The following is a 26,774-nucleotide window of genomic DNA, read 5'->3' as shown; positions in this document are numbered from 1 at the left end:
TTAGCTTGAAGTTCTAAGAATACATTTGTTTTCCTCTTTCCTCAGCTAATCTTCTACTATGGGGCCTCTGACCACTGGTGCCCGGTCCAGTATTATAAAGACCTGAAGAAGGACTTTCCTGACGGTGATATCTGGCTGTGCAGTAGAGGAATCAGACATGCCTTTGTTCTGGACTCTAGCAAAGAAGTAGCCTCCATTATCATAGACATGTTAGGAAAGGTATTATAGGTACGTTGTATTAAAGAACACTTGTACTAAAGTAATAGACAGAGTGCTGTCATGGAGATGGGAAGGTAGACACTTGTCTTGGTTTTACTAATAATAAATATAATCTAATACTGATTGACTCTAGATCCCCACAATCAGTCATTAAAAATAGTTTGTAAGGCTGATTTGGAATCACAGGTATCATACAGGATATAGTTAGTAAAATTATACCTCCTGTCTTACAGTTTCAACAAACCAAGTCTTACCCAATATATGCCACAAAGAAGCTATCTTCCATTACATAAATCAGTTTTATTGTACACAAAGCATATAACAAAAAACCCAGGTAAAGTTTAAAAGAACCACATTCAAACCCACCCTCGCACAGAGGAAAACTATTATTGTACACATGTCCCATTGTTGGTGGAGTATAGAAAAATGTCTCCACTACATGTAAAAAAAATGCATCTGTTGTTCTCATAAATATACCACCACTGATGCATTTTTTATGTGATGGAGACTTTTTTTTTATATTCTACCAACACTGAAACTCTACTATCACGTCAGGGTTGCCATTTCTGCATTGTAAGTGAGGATGGCAAGGGCCCACCTACAAGCCGGATTGTCGGAAAGTAGAGGTGAGCATAGGATGCTGCAGGGAGTGAAGGATAAGGTAAGAAAAACTGCTGTTTGAGTTCCAATTAGACCAAAACTAGCATTTCATCTCACCTCACAGTGCTGTACAGCCTGCTTTGTCATCTGTCATTTGGCATGCTGGAACATCACTGTGAACAGACACGCATTCACAGTCTAGCAGATCTTGATATTAGGATCTATACTGCTCCAAATCCCTAGGGTAGCTTGAAACAGATTCCTCTCCAGTGTTTCCGGACACATCTCACCCAAGCTAAATTGCCGAAGGTGAAGAGGTGCAAACTGATCAGCATTTTTCAAGAGCCTTGCACCATAAGGAGTTGAAGCAGAGCTAAGTTTATCAGGTCCCCTAGGAGATTTTGCCATATTGTGCAAGTATAATAAGCATATTTACATATTTTGGCACTCTTACCTTGTTAAGTGCACTTCTCTTGTGCTTAGGGGGGCGCTCCAATGAAAAAAGATATACAATTGACTATATGCGATTACGTGCGCCAATACTTAGAATACCACATTGGATTAAAAAATAAAGTGCCACATATAAAAATACATACACAGTGATAAAAATATGACATACAATAGAACAATAGAAAAATAGCAAGGTCGAAGATCAAAGTCCCAAACACAAAAATCTTCTGTGTTGATATTTTTCCAAACAATGGACATAGTGGATAATCCTTCACCAGCAGAGAAAATTACACCCAAAATGCTCCGTATATGGATTCTGCTTACCAGATGGTGATGACCCCTTTAATTAAAAAGCAGGTCAAACGCGCTTTAGCAAGATAATGTTTGCTGCAATAGTGGAGACTGTAGATGCAAAAAAAAAACCTCCTCTGCAAAGATCATAGATGAGATATGTAAAAAATGTAAAAGGAACCAATAGTGCAGTGATGGCGAACCTTGGCACCCCAAATGTTTTGTAACTGCAATTCCCATGATGCTCTTGCACTCTGCTGTGTAGTTGAGCATCATGGGAAATGTAGTTCCAAAACTTCTGGGGTGCCAAGGTTCGCCATCACTGCAATAGTGTAATCCTGTTTATTTAACATCCACAAGCTTCCTCATGGATCTGTCACTGGTGCTTCCATCTCTTCTCTGTCTTATTCCACGATTAGGAGTGTTCAGCCGCCTTAATTGGCTGGGCCAGGATGACATAACTCCTGCACATGTGCACAGCAGTTCATTCATACTGGCATGTTACAGACATGCATGGCTGACAGTCTACAATTTGTAAAAACCATAACACAGGCAAGTGCAAAGGTTTTAAAGCAGAAGAGACAGGGGGAGATTTACTAAAACTGGTGCACACAGAATCTGGTGCAGGTGTGTATAGTAACCAATCAGCTTCTAGGTTTTATTGTCAAAGCTTAATTGAACAAGTCAAAGTTAGAAGTTGGTTACTATGCACAGCTGCACTACATTCTGTGTGCACCAGTTTTAGTTACTCTCCCCACAGAGTCTCTTCTACCATAATTACTGCATATATCTGCTAGCAGGTTTTTACATTTCAGGTTTAGTTCAGCTTTAACCAAATTACTTCAATAAACTAAGCGCAAGTGGCATAAGAGTATGGTTCTTTTTGTATCCGACTAGTTAAAAGCTGTCATTTAGGTCTCAGTCACATGAGTGTTCAGGCCTGTAGACCGAGAATGAGCCATTTGTTTTTCCAGCCTGAGCCACCAGGTGCTGCATGCTGGCAGCTCATATAAGTGTATGGAGGCTGCATGAATACAGCCACTTGTTCAAATTTGACAGGTATGCAGGTAGGCAGCCCCAAACTCACATTGGGTTTGGGGCCACTCACCTGCACCCACGCGTCTGTTAAATTGGGATGAGTGGCTGTGTCCATGCAGACCCTGTACATCCATATACTTACTCGTATCAGAAACCATGAAATCAGAACAAGACAGAAGTACAGTTAAATCACACTTGTTTAATAATAAAAGTAAAAAGAACAAACGTAGTCAAAACATAGCCAAAGTTCAGTAACCAGAACGGATAGTCAGCCAAGCCAGAAGTCAGGGATAAAAATAGTGTAACAGCAAGCAGGATCTAAGCCAGAAGGGATGTCAGCAAAGCCAGTCTTTAAACAGGAAAGCAGGCGATAGTTTCTTTGATGTGACCAAGGTGAAGGCAGAGCTCCTCTGGACTGGACGGCTTAAGTAGGCAGGACTGACGAGCAGGATCATCAACAGCTGTGTAACTATAGAGAGAGTTGGGAGCTGGCAATTAGCCGACAGCTGAACGGCCAGCTCAGAGAAGGAAGGGCTGAGCCCAGCCCTGACACATGGGCTATCTGCACGCACCTGGTGGCTCAAGCCACATAAACACATGGCCCATTCATGGTATTAGGACTTCAGTGCTGTGTTAATGAGGCCGTACAAGGTAGGTAGAGCTTGGTGGTGCAGGAGGTGGGGCTTAGTTACAGCAGACAAGGCTATAACAATGACAAAGTAAGGACAGTGTCTACCTTTCCTATCTGCCTCCTTTACAGTATGATTGTCTACATTAGTAAACATACACAAAAACAGTCGTGGTTGGGTTCATATAAGAATCTGAATATTTAGTCTTACATCCTTAGACTTTCCAAGGTTATTTATGATATATTTACCTTTGCCCCCTTATTTAGTTTGAAAGATCACCAAAACGTGCCTCCCTGTTAGGCAACTGTTATATATAGGTACGTTTCTTTCCTTTATTGAAAGTTGAACTGCAGCTTTAAATACAGAATAAACATAATGTAAAAATTAAAACAATGGAAGCTCCTCTCTGGTACTGTCCTCCCCAAAAGCTCCTCTTCAAGGTCTAGTGCTGCTCTTATTCTGGATTGAATGATGTCCAGAGTCATTCAGCTCACTTCCTGTGAGCCCAGGATGACATGGACATGCCCCCTCCCCGCATGGGAATGCAGCATCACAACAGCCTGGGCTCACAGTAGAAGGATGCAGAGAATGGCTCTCACATCACCACATTAGCGCCATTCTCCGCTTAAAGTGGAAGTAAACTCACCTATCGTTTTCAGCCAAGGAAGCTGCCAGTTTTACCTCTGTTTAATCTTCATCTGCCATGGTGCTGCACATGTGATCCGTTATGACACCAGCCATTGGATGGTTTGATAGTTTGGTTGCGAGCACAGCCAATGTGCAGTTAGCATTCCCGGCATGCCAGGAATGTAACTGTTTAAATCCATGGCTTTACTTCCACATTAATGGAAGACTGTCCACTACTGCAGAAGGTAAAGAGGATCTGACACATCATGTGGCCGACCAGATGATGACAGCTCAAGAAACATATGTATACTGAGGAGGGTGGGTGCTCTACTGTGGATACAACCCAACCAAAAGTTGGGCTTAAATGTGGGAACCAGGCAGACAAAAAAATGAAAGTTAAATAGGGACAGATAATGTAAATATTTCATCAGTAAGCCTACATAAAATTTCAGATTCATATATAAATCCTGCTGTGACTGGTTCTCTTTAATAGAAGGAACAAGAAATATAAAAAAATTCCAGTTTGAGATTCATTTTTCATCCGTTATCCATTTTTTATCCATTTTCTAGCTATGTTTTTTAATCTTTTTTTATTCATAATTTTTCTAGTTTTTTATTTTTTTTTAACCTTGTTTCTTGGTGATTCCACTTCATTATTTTGTTTTACATCTATTTCCTTTTAGATTACCTAAATACTTGGTGACAACAGAGAACTAACATATCTAGGTTAATAAGTAATAACAATATTTGACATGGAAGTGAGCCTGTACTATATGTGAAAGCTGAACTCCGGATACAAAATCTTTCATTTTAATATTTCCTTAAAAGCCACAAAGGATATAAATCCACCAATTGCCTTTTCAAACCCCAATATTACCTTGTAAAGGTAAAGGCATCATGATCACTGTGTGGTACATAGACTGTGCAGAGAGCAGGACTGTGGGAGGAACCCAACGAGTCCAACCATTACAGGCCTCCTGCAGAAAACTACAGGAGGGGGCAGAGAGAAGACCAGTCACCCTGCACCAGGAGAGAGAGCAGCAGTGACCAGTCTTTATTACAGGAAGCTCCTGCACAGAGGAAAAGTTCCACACTGGATTACTGCACAGAGCCGCGAGAAATACACAAAGCATTCCAAGGTTCAAATGACAATACACAGGCCTCTTGTATTTAGGCAATATTTGCTTATCCCAGAGTTCAGCTTTAAACTATAAAAAGTAAACATCCTGCCTAAAAACAAACACCGCCAAAACCTAAATTTTTTATCAGCCAGAAAAGTCCCATCTGTGCCCCTCTCTGAGTTTTTCCCTCTTAGCAGGGCTTGACTTTCCATAACTTCCTGCCTAAAGATGGCCATGCACTGTTAGCCAGCGGGCTGATCAAAAAATAAAAGAAATATATTCCTCCATCCACACAATTGATGTGAATGGACATGTCCCTTCAAAAAACAGACAACAAAGTGAATTAAAAAAGTGCATGTGAACATGCACAAAAAAGTACACTAGATTGTGCCATATGGCCCCTCCCAAAGAGGAAGGACCCTTTCCTGTCACCCTGGGGTGGAAGAATTTTGATAGGGCCAAAAGGCTCCTTATGATAAGCCAAACGCTGAGTCCTAGGTTAGGGGCTCTCCCAAAGAGAAACCCCCAAGGCAGGGGAGGAAGGAACCTAAGGGCCACACATCCATCCCTTAGACTTCAGGATAGGTCTGAAGACCTACACCCTGAGTAAAAAAGACACCAAAAATCAGTGCCGTGACATGCAGTAAGAAAAAATGAATATTGTGTCACTGTGCAAGACAATGCTGTGGTATCATGCCCTAGTACTTATTGTTACAGTAGGGTCCCAAACCCATAGGCATACTAATAGCACCCCTGGGTTTCCACTCTCAGGGGGCACTGGCACCAGAGGCTCCCTGCTTCCCAACCCCCAGCCAGACAAAATGAGCCCCATTCCTACAAAAAAGTAATTCCCACTTAGGGAGAGCTGGCCTACAACCAGGGGCAAGCCTGGTGCACCTGGCCAGATTCAATCTGGGGGTAAAGGTTCCACCTCCCCACAGAACCCACCTTACTGCATGCATGGCTGCTTAAAGGACCACCAATGTTCTGAAAACTGATAACGGATACTACACTTGATCTGAGCCAAAAGATCAGTAATGCCATTGCGCTTTGCTATATTACCTCAGGGGGTCAGCAAGGGTAATATCATTGAATAAGAAGACAGTAATTGAGCCATACTAATGAAATCAGGGAAACGTCAGAGAACCCAATACCAGAGAGAAACAAAATCAGATAGGTGCATGTGCAAGACTTTTACGGCTATAAAGGAAATTAAAAATCTTGTGGCATCCACTGCTAAGTGTTACGTTCATCTCTAAATATTTAAAATGGAGTACAGGTTCACTTTAATGTCTCATCACCAGCAACCAATTAGAAGCTGGAAGAGGTGGCTTTCATTTCATTTTTAGCGGTGTAAACCCTGAGCACGTGGCACTTGATGGTTGTACTGCTCTCTCTTCTCTTCTTTTTGTAGACGAGTGACAGTAAGAAAAATGTGATTAATGTTAATGCTGTATTTATATGTAATTTATGATGGTATTATCGGTTATGCAAAATAGCAATAAAATGCATTTATTTACAAAATGTAAAATGTTGTTTGTTTGTTTTTTGGATCACAAATTTAACACAGTGGCTCTTAGTACCAGAATATAAATTTGATTTAAACTCAATCAGTAAAATCTTATATAAACTGTAACATGTTAATTCCAAAGTCCAAAATTTCCAATATTTTAAATCTGAAGCATTGATTAAAATAATATCTGGTGATCCTGCCATTGGGGTCCTTATTCCTGTTAAAAGGAGGCCAGAGTTTTGCCCCGATCTCCCAATTGTATTTCTGCCTTTTCAATGTGTGACGGGTTCTCCTGATGGAGATAAGCAAACAGTAAGCAGGTCCAGTAGTGTCACCATCAGGAAATAAGCCAGCACTGAATTGTACTCAGGAAGTGGCTACAAAGAAACACCAAATGCACTAACTGGTAATGTTGGTACTTGCTTGCTTCATCTCTCACATAGTTTGCCTGATGTAAAAGGAAAAAAAAAACTTACATTTTTCATCAATGTTATTCAGACCTGCCTTGGAAGTTTGAATGTAATTGTGGATGCATGAAGCAGAGAGACATGAAGGTGCACAGAACTGGCACCAGGTAAACGCCGGCTTCACAGAATTATACAAAGCTCACATTACAGTAAACGGCAAATGTTTTGATCGTATCTCAGTTACTGGGCAGTAACTTGGATTTCACCTGTTGCCTGGAATTACTCTTTAGAGAGATCCTACTGGAGTGTGGAATATAACGTGGTTGGGATGTTGGCTGTACACAGATCCTGTCACACTGCCCTGAATGGCAAGGTGACAGATTGTGGTATTTGATCACCTCTGTGGTTTTTATTTTTTTGCACTATAAACAAAAAAAGTCTGACAATTTTGAAAAAAAAAAAACAATATTTTTTACTTTCCACTTTAAAACATATCCAATTAAAAAAATGTAAAAAAATCTTATTTCTTCATCAATTTAGGCCAGTATATATTCTGCTACATATTTTTGGTTAAAAAAAAAAATCCCAACAAGCGTATATTGATTGGTTTGCACAAACGATATACAAACTATGAGAGATATATTTTTTTTTTACTAGTAATGGTGGCGATTAGTGACTTATAGTGGGACAGTGATATTGCAGAGGACAGTCAGGACACTAACTGACAGTTTTGACACTTTTTGGGGACCAGTGACACTAATACGGTGATCAGTGTTAAAAAATATGCACGGTCACTGTACGAGTGGTGCTGGCTGGTAAGGGGTTAACATCAGGGGCAATCAAAAGGGTAACTTGTGTGCCTAGCCTGTGATTTAGTGTAGTGAGTGGGTGCTTTTACTAGTGGAAGGCATGGATCGGTGTTCCTGCTTTATAGGAATACAGGATCCATGCTTTCTGTACTGACAGAACAGCAATCTGCGTTGTTTACATAGACAGAGTGCCGTTCTGCCTGTGTACCGAAGCATCGGCAGGTGTCGTGGACATCAAAACTGCCGTATCGACCAATCAGCTTCTGCTTTGTATAATTACAGCAGGAGCAGGCCGTCGGCAGTGTGTCAAAGAGTGTCAGATCACGTGCGTGATTTGGCACGGAGCTGTCGCCCTGCCACAGTATATGTACAGTGGGCAGTCCTCCAGTGGCTAAGGTTAAACCTCTTCTCCAGTCTCATTGTTTGGCCCCATGTCATATTGCACTCCCCGAGACAGAATAGTTTTCTTCCTACGCAGGGATCACCATTGAGGTATTTGTATATCGCTATCATATCTCCTGTTCTGAGTGATCTGCCAAATGATGCTACTTTATATGCGGAAACTAAAAGGGTACTCTCAGTGTTCTGAAAAATTAATTGATGCTTACCCAGACTACTCAGGCACTAATCTCTCTGTCGAGCTTGAGCAGTTTCACTCATGTGTGCCATAAGTTTTGTGCATCAAAAAATGTGAAAAAAACTGATTCAGTCATGCTGAGCTTTAAAAATAAATTCAGAAGACATTGAGTGTGCATCTCCAAACATAAGTAGTGCATTGCATATACTTTTACCATTAGTGATCACAATTTGCGGAACGCAAGCTTATTAATCCCAACAAAACAGCTATACAACAAGACAAGCTGGATGCCTTATCTCTGCTAAGTATAGAAGCAGATTTGATATGCCAAATTGGATTTGAGGACTTGATCAAAGATTTTACAATTAAAACACCCAGAAGAAAGTATTTTAAATGTTAAATGCATATTAGTGTATGAGTAAGTAATTTGCTTACAGGGTGTTAAATTCAAAGTGAGATTTTTTTTTTTTTCAATAAAAGGGTTTTGAGTACATTTTTAAATTTTGTTAAAATCAAAGTGTAAATTTGTGATCATCTAAGTGAAAAATTTTAATAAATACATGGTAAAAATAATTATTTTTAATTAACATTTAACAAGTGATTTCTCTTATAATTTCCATATCAAAGGCTTGATTTTGATCTATGCTCAGTCTGTTAAATAAATACAATTAAAAAGTGCCTATAGTTCTGCTGCCAAATGCTAAATAGTTTTGCCCAATCATGCAATCACTTTAGATTATAACCTCATGATCAGAATTCTATCCTCAATCCATAGAAGCTTGATCCGACCGGAGGCTCCTACTCAATAGAGGAATTATTTTATACTTTTGTAATGTTTTTGTCAAGTTGTAATTCAGTTTTATGTCTCTCCGGCAATGTAGATTACACACAGACAGGGTTTTTATTGCAGTTTAGATATACTTTCGAGTGAATTACAGCTTTTTCATTGCTAGTCTGAACACAGTTGACTTCCTGCCATTGAAATTTTGGCTGCACACTAGGCCCTGAAGTGACACTCGGGAAATGTGTAAATTGTGTGCTGGGTGGAGAGTTTTGGGAAGGTGAATCTGACCCAAATGAAGAAAGAAAAACTGTTCAAAGCAGGAAAATAAAGAAAAGATTTGCAGTAAGAATTAGTTGTTTGCCAACAGTGGTGAATAACCCCAGTATATTACTCTATAGATAAAAAGAGTTGGAAAAAACATCACTGTATCCAAAAAAGACATGAAGGTGGAATGATTTAAAGGGAAATTCCATCTTGTTCCATTATGTTTTCAAGCATCACCAAAGTAGCCAAATTAGTGTAATTTTAACATCTATTGGATGCGAAAATATTAAAATATCAATGCTGTGGTAGATAAATGCAGTCCTTCCCACACAACCAAAAAGCAGGGTCTTTGGTAATGTGATCTCTTCTGAAGGGGATGATCAGCAAACCTGAACCCCTCTACTTTTTAGCATAGGTCCATGACCAAATTGCCTTGGCTTTTGGCTATATAAGCAGCAATGAAGGGGGGCTGGAGCAGCAATTTCTCCAGGAAAGGTAAGTATTTCAGTCCTTTTATTATCTTTAACCACTTGCTTACTGGGCACTTAAACCCCCCTCAGTCCCAGACCAATTTTCAGCTTTCAGCGCTGATGCACTTTGAGTGACAATTGCGCGGCCATACAACACTGTACCCAAATGAAATTTTTATCATTTTTTTCCCACAAATAGAGCTTTCTTTTGGTGGTATTTAGTTACAGCTCGGAGTTTTATTTTTTGCTAAACAAACAAAAAAAGATGCAAAAAAAAAAAAAAAAAAATCATGTTTTAATAGTTTGTTATAAAATTTTGCAAACGGGTCATTTTTCTCCTTCATTGAAGTGCGCTGATTAGGCGGCACTGATAGGCTGCATTGGTGGGCACTGATGGGCTGCATTGGTGGGCACTGATGGGCTGCATTGGTGGGCACTGATAGGCTGCACTGGTGGGCACTGATAGGCATAGTTAAGGCGGCACTAATAGGCACAGATAAGGCGGCACCGATGGGCACAGATAAGGCGGCACTGATGGGCAAAGATGGGCACAGATAAGATGGCACGGATGGGTGGCACGGATAAGTGGCACGGATGGGTGGCACGGATGGGCACTGATAGGTACCACAGATAGATGGGACTGATGGGCACTGATAGGTGGCTCTGATAGGTGGCACTGCTGGGCACTGATGGGCGGCACTGCTGGGCACTGATGGGCGGCACTGCTGGGCACTGATGGGCGGCACTGGGGTGCAGCACCTGAGGCAGATTTTGGGTGGCACTGTGGGTGGCACTGCTGGGTGGCACTGTGGGTGGCACTGTGGGCACTGCTGGGTGGCACTGTGGGCACTGCTGGGTGGCACTGTGGGCACTATGGGCACTGCTGGGTGGCACTGACAGGGGGGCACTTACTTTATTTCAGGATGGCACTGCGGGTGGCAGGTGGGCACTGGCAGGGGGCAGGTGTCCTTTTAAATTGCTGGCCGTGATCGGGACTGATGTCCCGAACACGGCCGCCGGCGATCGGCTTTTTTTTTTTCTCCTCGCGCTGTCAGCGCGAGGAGGAATACTAGCTGATCACGTGATAAGGGGTCGGGATCGACCCCTTACACGGATCGGTGATCAGGCGAGTCTCACGGACTCGCCGATCACAGAGCGCGCCGCGCGCGCCCCTCAGGGGGCGCGCAGGCCGCTCGTAACCGGGACTACGTCAATAGACGTAGTCCCGAAAATGTGGGTCCGCGCTATTGCCGTCATTTTGCAATAGCGCGGATCCCAAGTGGTTAAATGGAAGAGCAGGAAAAGAAAAAAAAATGTATACTTACCTAGACGGTGATCAAGGCTGCAATTGTCCCCCGCTGGCTCTACACCAAAAACTAAGTGATTAAAGACCACTGATGGCTCAGTTCTAGGGTCTGCTCTGAGCACAGTTACATGACTGCCTGTCACCGCTCTGTGCTCTGCCCCTCCAGCGCTCCCTGGGACGCTGGACTGTGGAGGAGCGAAGCTGCAGCTGGCTCAGCCTCTCATTAGCACGCTGAGAAGGCCAAGCCATCAGGCATCTGAGCAGATCCTCACTTTGTTGGGATCTCTGCAGAGCCTGGACCAGATCTGTGACATCAGCCAATGATGGACTTTAGCCCACTGTTGGCTGAATCTAAGTCACAGAAGTGCAGAACTAAGTGCACTCCTGTGACCCACATGAGAAGTAGAGCTAAAATAACTTTGTCCCTACTTCTACTTTAACCCCCTCAACCAATGACATGATTTGTTTATTCTTAACCACTTCCCGACCGGCGCACGCCGATGTACGTTGGCAGAATGGCACGGGCAGGCATACTGGCATACAGGTACCTCCAGTTTTAAATGCCGCCCTGCCATCGTGAGCACGCCGCCCTGCCATCGTCCGGTCGCAGGTCCCACGGACTCGATCACCGCGGGCATACCCGCGATCATCTCACGGGGCGGCTGAACGAGGAGATGCCATTGTAAACAGCATCTCCCCGTTCTGCCTAACAACAAGTTACGTTGATCTCTGCTACATGTGATTGGAGCAGAGATCAGTGTTCACTAAAACAAAGCCCAGCCCCCCACAGTTAGTAACACACCCCTAGGAACACTTAACCCCTACACTGCCACCCACTGGTTAACCCCTTCACTGCCAGTGTCATTTACACAGGAATCACTGCATTTGTATAGCAGTGATTGCTGTATAAATGATAATGGTCCCAAAAATGTGTCAAAAATGTCCGATGTGTCTGCCATAATGTCGCAGTCACAATAAAAATCTCTCATCGCTGCCATTACTAGTAAAAAAAAAATATTAATAAAAATGCCATAAAACTGTCCCATATTTTGTAAATGCGATAACTTTTGCACAAACCAATCAATAATCGCTTATTGTGATTGTTTTTTACCAAAAATATGTAGAAGAATACGTATCGGCCTCAACTGAGGGAAAATAAATGTTTTTGGGGGATATTTATTATAACAAAAAGTAAAAAATAATGAGTTTTTTTTCAAAATTGGCACTCTATTTTTGCTAATAGCGCAAAAAAAAAAAAAACGCAGGGGTGATCAAATACCACCAAAAGAAAGCTCTATTTGTGGGAAAAAAAGGACGTCAATTTTGTTTTGGAGCCACGTCGCATGACCGCGCAATTGTCAGTTAAAGCGACACAGTGCCGAATCGCAAAAAGTGGTCTGGTCTTAAGCCAGCAAAATGGTCCGGTCTGGAAGTGGTTAAGAAAAATTGGTGCTGTGCATCCATCATCTCTGTCTTGATAGGCAACAGATTACAGAATAATTTGTGTTTTATGTCTATAGTAACAATAGTTGTTTTGGATGTCTATATAACCTATGGATGTATATGTAACCTATATACATAATTTGTGTGTGAACCCACAAGACTGAAAGTAGGGAGCAGCAAGAAGAGAAAACATAGAGATGACCATAGTGAACTGCCATTTTTTTTAATCAATTACAAATCATAATGGGTCTTTAATCAATCTTGTTTAAAAGCTGAACTCCAAGCATGAAAACTTTTATTTAAATACATTGTTCAATGGCCACAAAGGATATAAATCCACTTGCTGTGCACCTGTACAAACCAGTTATTACCTTATAAAACCAGTGTCATCATCATTGTGCTGCATACAGGCTGTGCAGAACAAGGAGGGGGCGGAGACAAGACCGGTCAACCTGCACAAGGAGAGAGCGGTCATGACCAGTCTTCATTACAGGAAGCTCCTGCACAGAGGTAACATTTCATACTGGAAAACTGCACAAATCTGGAGAAAATTAAACAAAGCACACCAAGATTCAAGGAAGAACACACAAGCCTCCTGTAGTCAGACAATATTTAATTATCCCGGGGTTAAGTTTAAAGCTGTCCTTCAAGCAGACTTCTAAGCACACAAAAGAAATCAATATATAGGAACTTGTACTGCGATGTTTGACCCTGTTATTTACACAATTGTGCTTATTCCGTTGGCTGTTTTGTCGATTTGGTACACAAGCTGTTTGACACTTATTCTTTATTGTCATCTTCTGTGCATCTCTAAATAAAAACTAAATATATATAGGAGCTGTTTTACCTTCCAAATTTGTATTTCTATTCAACTATTTCTGAGATTTACCCAATTATATTACACAGCACAGCCTTGTCTAACAGGGCACAAGACATGTTTTTTTTCTCTTCTGCAATTATGGACCACAGGTCTTGTCCATAAGCCAGCCTGGGCAGTGAAGGAGAAGCGGTAGACTGATAGACTCCTCTCTCTGTACCTTGACTCTCTTTAACATCAGATATACACTGCATGGATCATGGGATCACAAAAGCAGCTAAAGAGTATACAGAGGTAAGACAGTTTACAGACAATTCAATTGACACTTTTGCTGTTTGCATATACAGTACTGGAGCTTTAAATTTTAAAAGGCATAAAGGTCTTTGTTTTTTACCTCAAGGCAGCCAGTCAAACGACCAAAAGCAGTAGCTCTGGCCCTATGATTTGTGCTAAAGAGGACAATTAACCAATCAGCTTTCAGTACCTGACAACCTTGGACACCATGTTCCTGGGCCTTCCAGCATGCCAATTGAAAACCCAGCTTACACACAGCAAACCACTGAAAGCTTGGCTTGCATCAAAAGAACTGAGCTTTTTTTCCTGGCTAAGGCTTGTGGCATGCTAACGAGTGGGAACAAAAATTCATTCCACAATAATTCTTGACAGAGATGTAAAAAAGGTTTTCCTAGAAAGGTTTGTAGATTTCTGAAATCATAACAGGATTGAGCATGGCACAGAGAGTATGTAGCAAAGCTATTCTTTCATATCATACACAGTATATACCCTGTAGGGGCAGGGTCTCGAGCAGGTTCTAGGTCCAATGAGGGAGCGAGAGAAGCATAGGGAGCAGGAAGGGAGGCAGCTGAACAAAGGGAAGTCATGTAACTGATGGAGGCCTGACCTTAGTCTTAGATCCTCATAGGCACAGACAGCGGGAGTGACAGCAGGGCAAAGGAAAGGTTACTTTGTACTGGGAGGTCGACATTAAAGTAAACCTGTTTTGCCTGTCATGTGCAAGGCACGCATTTGCTTAAAAAATATTAGTTCCAACAGTGAACTCAGTTATCTGGTCACTCTAGGCAGTGAGGGGTCTGATCTTTATTTGCTGATGTTGCAATTTCTATGGAGAACTTTTTTTTTTTCAGATTTTCTCTGTTCCTTTCCAGTGGCAATTAGAATTTGTGAATTTGAAATGAACATACCAATTGCCTCAGTCATCATGAGTGCAGACAGAACGTCCACCATAAGAAGTGAAGTACGAAACAAACTTTGGTTTCTGCCAATACTTCCAGCTGTTGACTCCCATGGCTGATCACTCCAAGCATCTGTACTTTGGGAACCAGCGGCATTCATGCTTCTGAGTTCACCAAATGCTAAAAAAAGTTTAGATGGGACAAAGCTATTTCTACAAACTTACTAAAGGACACGTTAAGAGAAGTTGCCAATCCAATCCACACTTGTGTGCTGCTTTTACTATAATATAGAGTTGACCATTTTCCAAACTTCCACATGGATAAGTGAACTACAGCTTTCATGGAGAGAAATTAGGTTGTATTGCTTTCATATAATAGTTTTCATTAAAGCAACGCCCAAGGCATAAGTTGTGGGCAATGTGCTTTCTAACAAAAAAAAGTGTCAAAAAAATGCTCCTAAAATTTCTAACCTCTGACTTATCGCTAACCGTAAAGTAGGCACTAATGGTGGCCATGCACACTTCGATAAATTATTTCTGTTCTGATCAATCTCTTCTGTTTGGAATAGATGGTCTATAGTCGATAACCTATTTGATCGAAATGACACATACAGGGAAGTGGATATTGATAGTTGACATGATCATAATTTTAGATCATAATTTATTAATCTCATCTCTGTTTCCACCATGTAAACACATAATTTGATCGATCAAAATACACAAAGTATGTTAGTGCTGCCAATTGATGCAAAACGACTGATAATATTCCACCCTATTTTTTGCACTATAAACAAAAAGAGGGACACTTTTGAAAAAAAACGCATTATTTTTGACTTTTTGCTATAATAAATATCCCCCAAAAATATATAAAAAATAATTTTTTTCCTCAGTTTAGGCCGATATGTATTCTTCTACATGTTTTTGGTAAAAAAAAAAAAAAAAAGAATGTATATTGGTATGTTGTGCAAAAGTTATAGCATCTACAAAATAGGGGATAGTTGGAAATGGGGAAATGCCTTGTTTACATAGGCACTTCTCCGTTCTGAGGCTCCATGATAGGATCTCCAGGGGACATCGTGGGCACGGTCAGGCTGTACGCAGTGGGCACACACGTGCCTGCTATCCTCGGCTCTTAAAAGGGATGTACAGGTACGCCCATTTTCCCACCGCAGCCATTGTGCCAACGTTTATCGGCGAGCAGCAGTCGGCAAGTGGTTAAAATAACACAGGTTATTCCTATTACCATCCCATCTAACAGTATCTAGACATAGAGGCTGTTGTAAACTCCTTTTCTTTTTCATACATCATGGGACACAGAGTCAGGCTAATATCCATTACCTACTGGGTTATACACTATTGCCAACTGAATGGACACTGGTAGACCAAAGGTCTTCAGACAGGAAGTGATCCCCTATATAACCCCTTCCACACAGGAAGCACATCAGTTTTTTTACCAGTGTCTGCAAGGTGGATGGCACAGTTTGTTTGAGCTCTCTGAGCTCCAGGTCTCTAGTCTCACAAACGGGTCTTAAAAGGGATTGACTGATTGACCCATTTGACACAGGCTTTATATGCTTACATAAATAGTACCTGATCCTCGCAAAGAAGTCTCAAAATTCAGCAAGGTTTTTGCCTGTAATGCGGCCTCAGGGCACTGGACCCTGCGAAGTAGAATCCTGGACACCACAGTGCTAAGGCATTCCTGCAGGTGCTGTACAGGTCCAAGGGAGTGGACCCTAAACATGAAAAGGGTACTCAGACCTTGAAGGTCCTCTGTGATGGGTGAAGTTTGGGCCTATCTGTGGTGATCATACAGGGGAGTTTTGGGCTAGCTGTTGGTATTTGCAAAGTGTACCTTTTTTGCCTGTGTCTCGCTGTTCCTTATCTGTATGATGGCACACAATAGTGTGCCATTTTGCCTTGGTTCACCATGGCGCATGTGCATTCACTAGAGTACTGCTGTGTTCAGCAGTTGTTGTTTGGTGGCCATGGCACACGTGCATTCGCAAAAGCACCGCTGGACTTAGCAGTTGTTTGTTTGGCGGACATGGTGCATGTGGGTTCGCCACACATGCGCAGTAGCCTTTATCTGGGCGCACGAGGATTCGCATCATACGTACAGCCATGCTCGTTCATCGGACCATGCACGTGCGTGCGCACGCAAGCAAAGAACATTCCGGTGCACACCCTGCTTATTTAAGCTGTATAGGCCAAGCATGTGGTGCTTCCACAAGGCAGCTGTGGGGTTCAGAGCCTGGACACAGAGCAGGCTCTGAACAGACACTTGCAGTGGTTCATTCTTTACTTACCGGGTCACGTGTGTCACAGAGTGTTGCTTGGCAGGCTAAATGTGCTTAGCAGGATTGTTACATAGGGGCTTGAGAGCCCTATTAAAGGGTCTTCCTTCTAAGGTGTTTTAATACTACACCCAGGGACTTTCTTTTTGTGGCGGGTAAATGTCTTAAAAAAAAAGAGGGGCGTGACTAACACTATAGGGAAGGGCACAGCAATGTCGTCAGTAGTTCCTGATAAACCTAGTTGTGTTCCTAGTGTTGCATCCCCCAAAAGACCAGAGGCTTCTGGGCAATCTGAGCTGCTGCGCCTATCTGGTATTGTGCCTACAGTCAATGCTGCTGCTTCACCCTTTATCACTAAGGATGAACTACCGGGTTAGAGCAAAGGATTGCTGGCATGATTGCCTCCATCCTTCAGGGTAGCAGGAAGCGTCACAGATCCCCCTCCCCAGAGCCCCCTAGTCTGGAGCAGGAATGGGTTGAGGATGGGGAAGTGCTTAAAGCTCAGGACTCTGTGGAGGGCCCAGCAGATGAGTCTGCTTCCGAGCAATCTGGACAAGAAGATATCCAGTTGATGTCTGCCTTTCAGTTGCAGATGCTTTTGATCCTGACTCTGACCAAAATGGTTCATTCTGCTTTTAAGTTGCCTCTTGCAGAGGTGACTGAGCCCCACTGGTCCTCTTTGGGATCCCTGAGGCCTCTTCAGGCCACACAGGCTTTCTCTCTACACCCCCTGTGGGAACAGGCGGTGTGTGCTGATTGGGAACATCCTGACAGGATTTTTGTTCCTCCTAAGCCCCTGTACACTCGGTCGGAGATTCTGCCAACCAAATCCGTCGGATTTTGTCCATCAGATTTAGTCTGACGGATTGTGTCCGAAACTGTTGCATACACACGGTCGGGCCAAGTTGGCAAAAAATCCGATCTTTCAGAACGTGATGACGTAATTTCTTTACGATGGGACTACAGTGGTGTGAAAAAGTGTTTGCCCCCTTCCTCATTTCCTGTTCCTTTGCATGTTTGTCACACTTAAGTGTTTCGGAACATCAAACCAATTTAAACAATAGTCAAGGACAACACAAGTAAACACAAAATGCAATTTGTAAATGAAGGTGTTTATTATTAAAGGTGAAAAAAAATCCAAACCATCATGGCCCTGTGTGAAAAAGTGATTGCCCCCTAAACCTAATAACTGGTTGGGCCACCCTTAGCAGCAACAACTGCAACCAAGCGTTTGCAATAACGTGCAATGAGGCTTTTACAGCGTCCTGGAGGAATTTTGGCCCACTCATCTTTGCAGAATTGTCCTAATTCAGTTACATTAGAGGGTTTTCGAGCATGAACGGCCTTTTTAAGGTCATACCACAACATCTCAGTAGGATTCAGGTCAGGACTTTGGCTAGGCCACTCCAAAGTCTTAATTTTGTTTTTCTTCAGCCATTCGGTGGTGGACTTGCTGGTGTGTTTAGGATCATTGTCCTGCTGCAGAACCCAAGTTCGTTTCAGCTTGAGTACACGAACAGATGGTCGGACATTCTCCTTCAGGATCTCTTGGTAGACAGCAGAATTCATAGTTCCTTTTATCACGGCAAGTCTTCCAGGTCCTGAAGCAGCAAAACAGCCCCAGACCATCACACTACCACCACCATATTTTACTGTTGGTATAATGTTCTTTTTATGAAATGCAGTGTTCCTTCTACGCCAGATATACTTGGACACACACCTTCCAAAGAGTTCCACTTTTGTCTCATCGGTCCACAGAATGTTGTCCCAAAAGTCTTGGGGATCATCAAGATGTGTTGTGGAGAAATTGAGACGAGCTTTGATGTTCTTTTTGCTCAGCAGTGGTTTTCTCCTTGGAACTCTGCCATGCAGGCCATTTTTGCCCAGTCTTTTCCTGATGGTGGAGGCATGAACGCTGACCTTAACTGAGGCAAGTGAGGCCTGCAGTTCCTTGGACGTTGTTGTGGGGTCTTTTGTGACCTCTTGGATGAGTCGTTGCTGCGCTCTTGGGGTAATTTTGGGCGGCCGGCCACTCCTGGGAAGGTTCACCACTGTTCCATGTCTTCGCCATTTGTGGATAATGGCTCTCACTGTGGTTCGCTGGATTCCCAAAGCTTTGGAAATGGCTTTATAACCCTTTCCAGACTGATAGATCTCAATTACTTTCTTTCTCAATTGTTCCTGAATTTCTTTGGGTCTCGGCATGATGTGTAGCTTTTAAGGATCTTCTGGTGGACCTTACTGTGTCAAGCAGCTCCTATTTAAGTGATGCCTTGATTGTGAACAGGTGTAGCAATAATCAGGCCTGGGTGTGGCTATAGAAATTGAACTCAGGTGTGGACAACCACAGTTATAGTATGTTTTAACAAGGGGGGCAATCACTTTTTCACACAGGGCCATGATGGTTTGGATTTTTTTTCACCTTTAATAATAAACACCTTCATTTACAAATTGCATTTTGTGTTTACTTGTGTTGTCCTTGACTATTGTTTAAATTGGTTTGATGTTCCGAAACACTTAAGTGTGACAAACATGCAAAGGAACAGGAAATGAGGAAGGGGGCAAACACTTTTTCACACCACTGTACATTCAGGCTAGTAGCCAATAGCTTTGATGTAGGAATTTGATCTGAGCATGCGTGGCACTTGGTCCAATCAAAATGCTATACACCTGATCGGATTAGGTCCGACCGGCCCAGTTGGTCAGGAAATATTTCCAACATGTTGGAAAATTGGGTCGGACGGAGATTCGGACGGAATCAGTCCGATGCATACCACACACAGTCGGATTATCTGACGACACGGTCCGATAAGATGCATTCCGACAGATTCTCCGACCGTGTGTACAGGGCTTAAGATGTTTTCCCTTTTATATCCCATGGATGAAAAGTCTATTAAAAAATGGAGCATGCCAGCAGTAGATACAGCAGTTTCTTCCTTAAACAAGAACTTATTTTGTCTGGTAGATAAGACACAGGGTTTGAAAAACCTGTCGTCAAGAAATTGGAGTCATTATTAAAGGCTTCCTTTTCTTTGGCCAGTTCAGCTATTCAGCCAGCTGTTGCACCAGATTGGTATCTGCCAGTCCGTAAAAGATCAGGTCAAAGGCCTAATCAGGAGGATGATCTGCCTGAAAGTAAGACAGATATTTCTCGAGTGCTGTATTTTGCTATTGATGCCTTAAAGGATTCAGCGCAGCAGGTTTCTTGTTTGGCTCTCCCATCTTTACATATGCGCAAACTCGCTTCCTTGTAAAAACTTATAGGCAGGTTTCCTTTTTCATGGGGAACGTTTATTTGCTAATCATTTCGACAAATATATCCAAAAGATCTCCGGAGGGAAGAGTTCTCTACTTCCTGTGAAGAAACGCACCAGATGTCCCTCGTTTAAAACCTCAGGGACTGCTTCTTTCAATGTCTCAGCGTCAAGGCAGTTCCGCCACCAACAAGGCGCTAGGGCCAGGGGCAAGCCGCAGGGCCAGAGGAAGCCCTGGGTCCAAGATACTTCTAAACCCAGCACCAAGCCCTCCTTTTGAGGGGCTGCCTCCACTCCATCGAGTGGGGGGAAGGCTGCTGCACTTTGCGGATATTTGGAGAACAATAATCCAGGACGAGTGGGTCACCTCAATTAAATCTGCAGTTACAAGCTAGAGTTGCAGGGGTTCCCCCTTAAGGTTTTTAAGATCCAGCATTCCCTCGGATCCTCCAAAAAGAAACTTATTGCTTTAGGCACTACATCATCTAGTACATCATGGAGTAATTGTAGAGGTTCCGATATCCGAAAGGGGCACAGGGTTTTACTCAAGCCTGTTTACAGTTCAGAAACCAAACGGGGGCCACAAGGCCCATTTTGGACTTAAGATCCCTGAACAAGTATCTATTGATACAGTCCTTTCGAATGGAGTCTGTCCACTCAGTAGTAGCCTCACTCCAGAGGGGAGACTTTCTACATCTGCAGTAGAGGAATGTAATTTTCAGTTTATGGCTCTACCCTTCAGGCTGGCTACAGCTCCCTGGGTGTTCACAAAGATCCTAGCACCAGTACTGGGTCTTAAGGGCCCAAGGGATCCTGGTGCTCGGGTATCTGGACGACCTCCTAGTTCTATTCCAGACCTTTACAACAAGACATCTTTTTGGCCTGGACCAGAAGAGGAAAGGCCTTGGTATCAGGGAATTATTAGACCACTGTGTGGACTGCACAGAGGAAACCCAAAACCATATAGGTGAAATAACAATAGTGTTTATTATAAGTGACAAGAAAGTGAAAACAAACAGTGCACTACCAACCACAAACAACAAGTAATATATACAATAAACAGGAAATACCAGGCCGAGGTCATACACTGGGGAATCAGTAGATGGGGAACCAGCAGGAGAGGGAGAGGACGGATGGATGGGTTGCAGAGCAGAGATCTTTAGGTAACAGGAGACAAGAGGGACAGGTCCAGGATGGGCTCAGGATCGGGAGGGATCAGGTCAGGTAGATACAAGCTCAAGGTCCGAGTACAGGCAACAAGGTCAGGGCACATGGAGAGAGCAATACCAAAGCAAGCATGTGAGGGCTTGCCGGGTATTTATAAGACTGCCAATGATTAACCTCACGTAACAGCTGAGCGCAGAAGGTACTGTCTGCTCCACACTGCCGGAGTACACCCGCTTGTGGACACCGGTACTACAGCCCAAGGATCCAACAGTGCCACCAGGAGGTAGGTCCTCTCATTACAGGCCCTGGGTGTTAGAACACTGGTACTGCAATCCAAGGGACCAACAGTGCCACCAACGGGTGAACCTTTTCATGACACTTGGATTATCTAATGTGCTAATCTCCTCGAGCATGATTAAACCTAAACTGGTGGTTGCAAGATCAGAACCTGCGAAAAGGAAAATCCTTTCTCCCGGTATCTTGAAGAGTACTGACTACAGATGCCACTCTCTGAGGCTGGGGAGCAACCCTAGAAGTACTCACAGTTTAGGGGAAATGGTCAGGGACAGAACAGATCCTGCCCATCTACATCCTGGAATTACGGCAGTATGTCTGGCCCTATGGTCCTGGACAGTGGAGCTTCAGGACTACCCTATCAGGGTTCAGTCTGACAATGCCACTGCAGTGGCCTATATAAACCACCAAGGTGGTACCAGGAGTCGTTCAGCTCTGAAGGAGGTGAACCACATACTAGCCTGGGCAGAGGGACATGTGCCGATTATATATCAGCTACGGAAATTTGTGTCCCGAACAAGGGGTCCTCTGGCAATCGGAGCGGGTGCTCTAATAGTTGCATGGAGACAGTACTCCCTGGTTTATGCTTTCCCTCCGATCCTTCTCCTTCCACATTTGTTGCGCAGGATTTGGAGGGCGTCCAGTCATTCTGGTGGCACCCACCAGCCTGGCCCAGATGGCCCTGTTTCGCAGAGATTGTGAGACTGACAATAGATGGGCCATGGACGCTTCCACGTCGCCCCCAATCTACTGTCTTAAGGTCCTATATTCCACCACAATTTACAGTCTCTAGATTTTTGACGGCATGGCTATTGAAGCCAGGGTGTTAAAGGACCGTGGCATCTCGGGAATCAGCAGTATCTACCCTAGTGAATGCTATAAAAGCTGTCACTAGGAAAATTTATCATATGGTCTGGAAGACTTATATTGCTTGGTGTGAAGCCAGAAAATGGCATCCTTGGAAATACGTGATTGTGAGAATTCTCTCTTTTTTACAGTCAGTCGTGGAAATCAAATTGGCTTTAAGTACAATCAGAGGTCAAGTTTCGGCCCTATCAGTATTCTGCCTTTAGCCTCCCATTCACTGATCCAAACCTTTATGTGGGGGGAAACTCGTTTGCCCCCCCTGATTAGGTCACCTATGTGTCCTTGGGACTTGAACTTGGTGCTGTATGTGTTACAGAAACAACCATTTGAACCTATCAAGAAAATTCCAGACTTGCTGTCATGCAAGATAGCCTTCCTCCTGGCTATCACCTCGGCTAGAAGGGTATCAGAGTTGGCAGCCCTTTCATGCAGGGAACCGTACTTGATCCTTCACCATGACAGGGTCATGTTATGACCTGTTCCATCCTTTTTGAGAAAAGTTGTGTCGGCCTTTCATTTAAATCAAAACATTATTTTGCCTTCTTTTTTCCTCTCAGCCTCATTCAGCGGAAGTGAGACGACTGCATTCTTTGGAAGTTGTCCAGGCAGTCAAGGTTTATTTGTCTACATCTGCAGAGATCCCAGGATCAGACTCCTTTTTTGTTTTACCAAAGGGACCCAAGAAAGGGCAGGCAGCTTCCAAAGCTTTCATTGCCAATTGGGTCCGTCAATTGGTCATTCATGAAACATAAAGCGCCTTTCTTTAGGGTGAGAGCTCATTCTACCAGGGGTGTAGGAACCTCTTGGGCTTTACACCATTAGGTATCTGTAGCTAAGATTTGTAAGGCTGCTGCTACCTGGTCTTCACGGCATAGGTTCACAAAATGTTATCAAGTGGATGTTCGAGCAGCCAAAAATTCAGCTTTTGGCCACAGTGTACTGCGGGCTTCCATATAAGTTCTGATGGCTATTGTTTGGCAGGGTGTCTCCCTCCCCTCAAAGCTATTGCTCTGGGACATCCCAGTAGGTAATGAATATTATCCTGACTCTGTGTCCCATGATGTACTCAAAGTAAAGGGGTCATAGTGGGTAGACAGGAAGGGGTTAAACCCTGAGGCATGTGGAATCACATGTGATTACAGGTACTGAATTATATCACGGTAAAACAGTTTAAAAAATGCTTGTTTTGTTTGTTCGTTCTGGATAGAGTAGGGAGGGGTTAGACTCTGTCCGTTTTTATTGCGGTCTGTGTACTCATTGAGTGTATTTGTCCTGATGCCCATTGTCATTGAGAAAGAAGTTGAGGGGGAATCCAAAATTTTGAGTTGTCCCAAGGAATGGGAGATATGGCAAAATTGTCCAAAGTTTCGAGGACAACTATCCTGACAATAAATAAAGAGAAATTTCCCAAATATTACCAGAAGGTAAAGAATAACCAGACAAGTTTTAACCCTTCTCTACTCTATCCAAAACTAAGAAATATGTCTTTGCTGTGCATACACTTAAGATCAATTGAATGTCAGTTTAAATCCATAAAATATATTTTAGACGACTCAAAACAAAAGGTTTACAAATTCATCATGAGGCATGTTGAAGTTCTGCAGAGAAACTTTATTCAAAGACTGGACTGGCCCCTACAGCTCTCTCCAACCTCCCAGCCTCACTTCGGCTTATGCCAAAAGTCCATGCCTGCTGTCTGCAGTGGAAGGAACTCAGAACTGCAGGTTTGCAGTCACATGACCACACATAAAGCTTCAATTTAAAGATATTCATATAGCAATTTTTTAATCATGTATAATACAACTGACAAAGCGCTGTTAGAAGTGCCATTGGACCATTTGTGGCTTAGGTTTGTTGATGCATAGTCCTTAGATGTGTTGGCTGCATTAGCTTCCTTTTTTCAGCCTAATAAAATTTTTAGGAAGTACAGACAATGTCTGTTTATCCTGGCAGAAAGTGTCCTTGTCATTTCCTGTTAGCTGAAAAGACAGAATAAGCAATGTTATCTTTTTTGTGTAAACTACTGCTCCCATCATTCCTCCATGTAATGTTTGAAGCCCAGCCTGCATGACAATTATGTTTCTATGAATGAATGAATGAATGAAATACTTATATAGCGCACAATGCGAACTGAATCGCCTCTATCTATCCATAGATACCATGGAGAAGTAGTTGGAGACGCAAAGGGGTTGGTTTACCAACACTGGAGCATTCAAAATCTGGTGCATGGTAGCCAACCAGCTTCCAACTTCATCTTGTTCAAATAACCTTTAGATAATAAAACCTGGAAGCTGCATATGATTTTGCACTCTCCAGGGACAACAAAGGTGTTGTTCGCAGCATTACCAGGTGATAATGATGATACACTTCAATTTCTCTTTCTAGTTTAAAATACAGTAAAAAGAATATAAAATGAAAAAGACTAGTTCCTCCGTGAAAACCTTGTTTCTAATATCTGTTGGTGTCAGACTATGAGGCTTTAGTGACAATGCTTAAAGTTCAATTTTGGGCACTACAAAAACAAAATACCCTTGCAGTGCTTTACCCCCATTGTTCTAATGGTTATTATTCTTTTTAAATCTAGAGGTTACAGAAAGAGGATGCATTACTTTTCTGACTTACCATTCCTGCTTGTTCTTGCCCTCTTCTCCCCAAACTCTGGTCTGTGAGTGATCCCTCAGCATCATCACCTACAATGCAGAGCTACAAACCCTGTATTGTACGTGGTGTCGGAGAATGTGCAACTGAGAGTAGCTTAGAGAGGAGGCTCTGGTGGACCAGTTGTATCACTGGAGAGACCTTGCTGTAGTGAGGAAAAAAGTAAGTGTGTAGTTGGCTCTGCAACTCCCTGAAGAGCATTTCATTCTTGCAGTGTGAACATGCTCAAGGTACATTCTTAGTGCAGGGATAAATCAATACCCATGTGCATGAGCTGGAGTTATGTCATCCTGGCTTACCCAGCCAAGGAACTCCGACCCGGAAAGAAGCCAGGGAAGGCAAGGAGAAGAAGTGAGTACTGACAACAGAGCTTGCAAATGGGGTATATTGGAAGGTTAATTCCACTTTAAGTCATAAAGTTGGGTTTCAGGGTAATTTTAAGGGTTAGGTTAAATGTTGGTCAGGATAAATGCTAAAGCCCCATACGCATCAGATTTTCTGCTGATTTTTTCCTTCAAATTTACCAAAACCATATAATATGAGGTCAAACCTTAGGAATTTCAATTTGTATGCAATCAGGCAGGCCCTTGCACTACAAGGTTTTGGTAAATCTGAAGACAAAAATCAGCAGAAAATCTGATTGTGTATGGAGCTTTAGGGTAATTGTAGGGCTATAATTATTGTAAGGATTTAGTGTTAGAGTGCAGATGTGAGTTACCATCCAATCATAAAAAAACACTCCTAACTTTACCTGTCCATAAGAGATATTGAGATATTGCTGTGTCCACAAAAAAAAAAGTTGGTGTCACAATTGTGAACTGCATATGTGCAGTGGGTTTACACCGATAGGCATCTTTATTCCCCCATGCTGTCATGTAGCCGCAGGGGTTCTCAATCCTATTGAGACCAAGGGCCAAGAAAAATTTGTATAAAACCTTTCATAATCACAATAAAAAAACAAAATGGTTTATACTTGCACAACAATAAAAACATCAGAATACAAAATATGTATTGAAATCCTGGAAGGCTCTGGATGGGGCTGGGTTTCACTGTAGGAAGATGAAGGTTCTGGTGGGGGTTAGTAGACTTGGTGGCCCTGTAGCGGATGACATTTTTGGAGGGAGCGAGGGCAACTTTGGTGGATGAAGTATTTCTAGGAGTCCGGGGCTTAGCAGGTGAAATTAGGGAGACTGCAGGGTGCTGTGGGAGAGTGTTGAGGACACTAGAGGGCTGTAGGCTTTGCAGCAAGCTAGGGGCACTGTGGAAGGGTGGCAGGCACTGTGGGGACTGGGAGAGGTTAAAGGACACTCCAGGTGACTATGGGAGGTTGGGTGGCATTATAGGAGTTGGGAGACACTTGGATTTTGGGGGATATGTAGCTAGCTGGAAGCCCCGGGAGTATATCATTAATTTGGTGCTGCATAGGAGAACAGTGCTAAGTGTCAGTGCTAAGCCCACTCAAAGGTGTGAGTTAAGCAGAGACCAATTGGAAGAGGTGAACCTACTTATGGAGTTTTCCCTGCTCTGTGCAGTGGCAGGTGGAGCATGAGGCTGGGTTCACACTATTGCAAACTGGGTGCGGATTTCCCCGCATCCAATTCGCCTGTCAGGAGACCGTGACCGTCTGTCAATGAAGCCGGTTCACACAGCTCTTGGATGGCTTTGATACAAAAGAAGTGT

General features: G+C 43.0%; 1 protein-coding gene across 1 annotated transcript in view; it reads left to right on the top strand.

Annotated features, from left to right (window-relative positions):
• The window catches only part of LDAH (lipid droplet associated hydrolase), a 351,093-nt gene extending 344,587 nt beyond the window's left edge, over positions 1-6,506 (top strand). The window contains exon 7 of the mRNA XM_077488850.1: positions 46-6,506. Within this exon, the coding sequence (XP_077344976.1) occupies positions 46-228 (183 nt within the window). The 3' untranslated portion in view covers positions 229-6,506. The remainder of the gene's footprint in view (positions 1-45) is intronic.
• The last annotated feature ends 20,268 nt before the right edge of the window (positions 6,507-26,774 follow it).

Source organism: Lithobates pipiens, unplaced genomic scaffold, assembly GCF_037356315.1.
Source record: "Lithobates pipiens isolate NorthernLeopardFrog02 unplaced genomic scaffold, aLitPip1_a1.2 Scaffold_18, whole genome shotgun sequence".
In the NCBI taxonomy this organism is placed as follows: domain Eukaryota; kingdom Metazoa; phylum Chordata; class Amphibia; order Anura; family Ranidae; genus Lithobates; species Lithobates pipiens.
This window is presented reverse-complemented; position numbering and strand designations above follow the sequence as displayed.